The 4,170-nt window shown below is 45.5% G+C and overlaps 1 protein-coding gene across 1 annotated transcript; it reads right to left on the bottom strand.

Annotated features, from left to right (window-relative positions):
- Nucleotides 1-268: 268 nt before the first annotated feature.
- On the bottom strand, nt 269-3,435 carry LOC121567166 (extracellular calcium-sensing receptor-like). The gene is made up of 6 exons (XM_045213942.1): nt 3,148-3,435; nt 2,472-2,974; nt 2,162-2,432; nt 1,772-2,002; nt 1,384-1,507; nt 269-1,185 (listed from the first exon to the last, which is right to left on the bottom strand). The coding sequence occupies exons 1-6, from the start codon at nt 3,433-3,435 to the stop codon at nt 269-271; spliced, it is 2,334 nt and encodes a 777-aa protein (XP_045069877.1).
- Nucleotides 3,436-4,170: the final 735 nt, after the last annotated feature.

The following is a 4,170-nucleotide window of genomic DNA, read 5'->3' as shown; positions in this document are numbered from 1 at the left end:
GACAGTGTTTTTGTTATATGAGAAAAAAAACACTGTTAGATGTACAAAGATGAAATTACACAGTTGGATATTTATTTAACATTATGTGGGGCAGATGGGTACAGTTTGAATCCTAATAAAACATCAAACCTAGAGAACCCACAGAATAGCTTTTAACTAACTTTAATTAATAAGATTGATTGACAATTGTCAGTTTTAAGTCAACAGTCAATAAATAACTGTAATACATTTTACATGTCGTTGTTTTTGTATTTAGATGACCCAAAAGTTAATAACGCATATCATTGGTCTTCTTCCCCATCATGTGTTTCTTGGTGTTTTCCTCTGGCCTCAGCAATATAATGAAACATTTTGGAAGAAAGATACAAAGTAGCATTCCATAACTAGAGGCCAGAATGGCAAATATCTCCACAGCTACAGTGAACTTCCCAGGAGAGCTGACATAAGCTGGGATAAAGGTGATCCAGACTGCACAGAATATGAGCATGCTGAAGGTGATGAATTTGGCCTCATTGAAGTTATCGGGCAGCTTTCGAGACAGAAAAGCCAGCACAAGGCACAAGAGAGCCAGGAGTCCTATATACCCCAACACAGCCCAGAAACCAATAGCTGAACCCACATCACACTCTAGAATGATCTTTTCCTTATAGGTCTTCATATTCTTGTAGGGGAAAGGAGGGGAGACTGTTAACCAGAGAACACAGATCAGGACCTGTATGAGAGTGAAAGCCAGAACACTGAGTCTCTGCTGTGGAGGCCCAAACCATTTCATGACATTACTGCTTGGAAGTGTAGCCCTGAAGGCCATCAACACCACTATTGTTTTCCCCAGAACACAAGAGATGCAGAGGACGAAGGTGATCCCAAACGCTGTATGGCGCAGCATACAGGACCACTCAGAGGGCCGGCCAATGAAAGTAAGAGAACACAGAAAACACAGAGTCAAGGAGAAGAGCAGCAGGAAGCTCAGCTCAGAGTTGTTGGCCCTGACGATGGGTGTGTCTTTATATTGGAAGAAAATTGTTGCTATAATAATAGTTACACAAACCCCAATCAAACAAAACAGAACTAAGACGACCCCCATGACCTCATTGTAGGACAGGAATTCAATCTCTTTTGTGACACATCTATCCCCTCTCCCATTGGACCAGTATTGGACTGGGCACTTCATGCACTCGGCTGAATCTGTTTTAGAGAAGAAAAAAAAAACACAATGTTAATGATTTAGGAAAACGTGCCGAGCATTTAACATATTATATGCTGTGTTGGTTCTACACATTTTCAGTTAAGAGGTTTAAGTAATTTGTGAAGGCCAGTCCCGTATTTAATCCAGCATGTATTCACCTCACCAACTGTATTTTTTGATGGCTGGGTGTAATTTACCTGTGGTATTACTGATCTCTCCCTCTGCACATGGTACACAGTCATAACAGCAGACAGGCTTTCCTTTCTGCGCAGCCTTACGAGTGCCTGGGGGACAGCTCTCACTGCACACTGACACAGGCACCTGGCACACAGAAAACAGACTCACATAGGGGACCAAGGAGAGTCTGTCTATTCATGTTCGCTCATGTACATATTAATCCTGTTTATCATCAATCAGCAATGTCGGTGCACTGTAGAGTGACTTGACTTGTATTGATACTGTACATACCAACAGGGGCTGAGTGGCTGAAGGTTAAGTGCAATTGTTGCGTTATTGAATACAATGCAGGATAGCATTCTGACTCCCCAGCCAGAGATACGACAACAAGACAATATGAAAATGTACCGTCTCACTCCTCCTTCCTCCCCAGACGATGCTAACATTGTTCACAGTGAACTGGTGGTCTTCAGTCAAAGAAGCGTCATAGAAACCGACTGTGGCCACTTCCATGGTTCCCGATGTGGCACTTTGTATATTAACAAGGTCATATCTGGCTGGGGAATCTCCATTGCTGTCAAAAAAGACTCTCTCCTCCTCTCCCGTTGTGAAATTGACAGACTGTAGGTAGTGCAACAGCTTGAGAGGAGAAATGGTAAAGAGAGAAAAGTCGTTTTTATATGTGGCGTTTGCATTCATCGTTCTGTTGTTATCAGTCTACAGTGAAATCATTTATTTTACTTTAACTGATTTGCAATAGACAAAAGGTCACATTTTTAGAGGTATATTTCTGCTCACCTGCCATGGCTGGATGTGTGTGGGTTGAGCACAGTTCCCATTAGAGAAGGGGCCCTGGCTCTCCTCACATGTCAACAGGTTGTGGAGGGCGTAAGCCACGGCATACACAGCCTTATACACATTATTAGTGAATGTCAGCTTGGACACATCTGTGAACGTGTTCTGCACGCCTCTTAAAGTCTCAGAGCCGTTGCATGGCTTCCTCTTAGATTCTGTAGTCATATTGAGAGAGCAGTCGAACACAATCTCCCAGAAATCCCTGAGAAACATGCTGTTGGGGAAGCGAGAGGGGTGGACGTCCCTCAGATGCTCTCCCAGCCCAGGGATGTGAGCCCTGCTCACCGTGAAGCCTATGGCGCCCACCAGGGTGCCGTGTCCCTCGCTGGCAGTGAGTGAAGGGTCTGTGATCCAGGCATCACTGCCGATCCACTGCAGTCCTGTGACGTTGTGCCTGTAGAGCTCACTCACCAGAACCTTGATCTCCCTGTGGGTCATGAAGGCCATGATGACCTTTGAACTGGACTGTTTAATAATCTCCACTATCCTGAGAAGCTTGTGGCGCGGACCTGTCTGCTCAAATGCCTCAGAGTATTCTATACACACTCCCTCCTCCTGTGCAGCTAGCATGAACGTGGCTAGGCCGCTATTTCCGTAGTCATTATCACTGCTTATAGCCCCCACCCAGGTCCAGCCAAAGTGCTTGACCAGCTGGGCCAGGGCTCTGCTCTGGTAGAAGTCACTGGGGATGGTTCTGAAGAAGGAGGGGAACTCCTTTCTGTTACTCAGACACGTACAGGTGGCAAAGTGGCTGATCTGTGTACAAAATAATAAAATGTTATTTGAAACTTAATGACACACTGTGCAGTAGTTTCGAGACCAAAAGCTATTTTTTGTTATCTTAAGACAACGATCCACAAAAATAAGACCTGTATAAAAGTCTATATTATACTGTATGAGTGCATAGAAAAGTGAATGGGACTTCTTACTACGGGTATATGAAAACTCCCAATGATGCGGACCAATCCCATGGTTGGTGTGGAGGCAGAGTGGCCTATGACAGCCTGAGCCATGACAGCCTTGGTGCAGTTCCCCTCATCAATAAACTCCTCCTGGCCACTGGCTAAAGCCACACCAGACTTCAGGATGTTGTCGTATCCACACGCATTGTGGATTGTGTAGCCAAGAGTATGGTTTGGGAGAATTGCAGGATTTCGATTGATTTCTTCAATTGCAAATATAAGTGTTTGGGCAAATTGGAATTCTCTGAAATTCATACTAAAGAGAGATACATTTAATAAATAATGTGCCATAAAAAAAGGCAAAATATATCTCACCAGTCTTACACACAACCTAAAACCCTAGGAGATAAATCTCAGATGGACAGTAGATTAAAACCCTAGGAGATAAATCTCAGATGGACAGTAGATTAAAACCCTAGGAGATCAACCTCAGATGTACAGTAGATGAAACAAATCACTCATTACATTGAAAACAGTGAAAGTCCCATATTTGAAACAAAAAGAAGTTATCTTCAACTGAGAGAGGATACTCACTTCTTACACCTTGGTGGGTCTGGCAAACTCTGGAAATCGGGCACCCTCCCGTCGTATTCCGTCTGGAAGGTGAAGATGCCTCCGATGACGAGGTCCCCGTCCTTGGCCAGCTCTGGCAGCTTTGCCCTGCTCTGCAGTCTGCACACAGGCTCTCCCTCCCCCATCACCATCAGCAGCACCAACAGGACCAGCTCCAGCTGTGGCATGGCTCCTTGCTCCGTGGTGCAGTCTGGAGTTAGGGCTGGCTCTGTGGCTCTGTGCCGCTCACAGCCCCTCTCTTTATACTCTCTCAACCCTGTGTCTGTCTCAGAGCCTTGCCACAGAGGCCCTGTCTGTCGGTGCTCCCGTCCCCGTCCACGTCCTGCCCACACCCCCGTTCAACCTGGCATGTAGGGGGTGTGTGACAGGGTCTCTGAGGTACAGAGAGAATGACGTAGGGGGGTCTTAAGAGAGCAC

The sequence above is a fragment of the Coregonus clupeaformis genome, chromosome 5 (genome assembly GCF_020615455.1).
Source record: "Coregonus clupeaformis isolate EN_2021a chromosome 5, ASM2061545v1, whole genome shotgun sequence".
Taxonomy (NCBI): Eukaryota; Metazoa; Chordata; class Actinopteri; order Salmoniformes; family Salmonidae; genus Coregonus; species Coregonus clupeaformis.
This window is presented reverse-complemented; position numbering and strand designations above follow the sequence as displayed.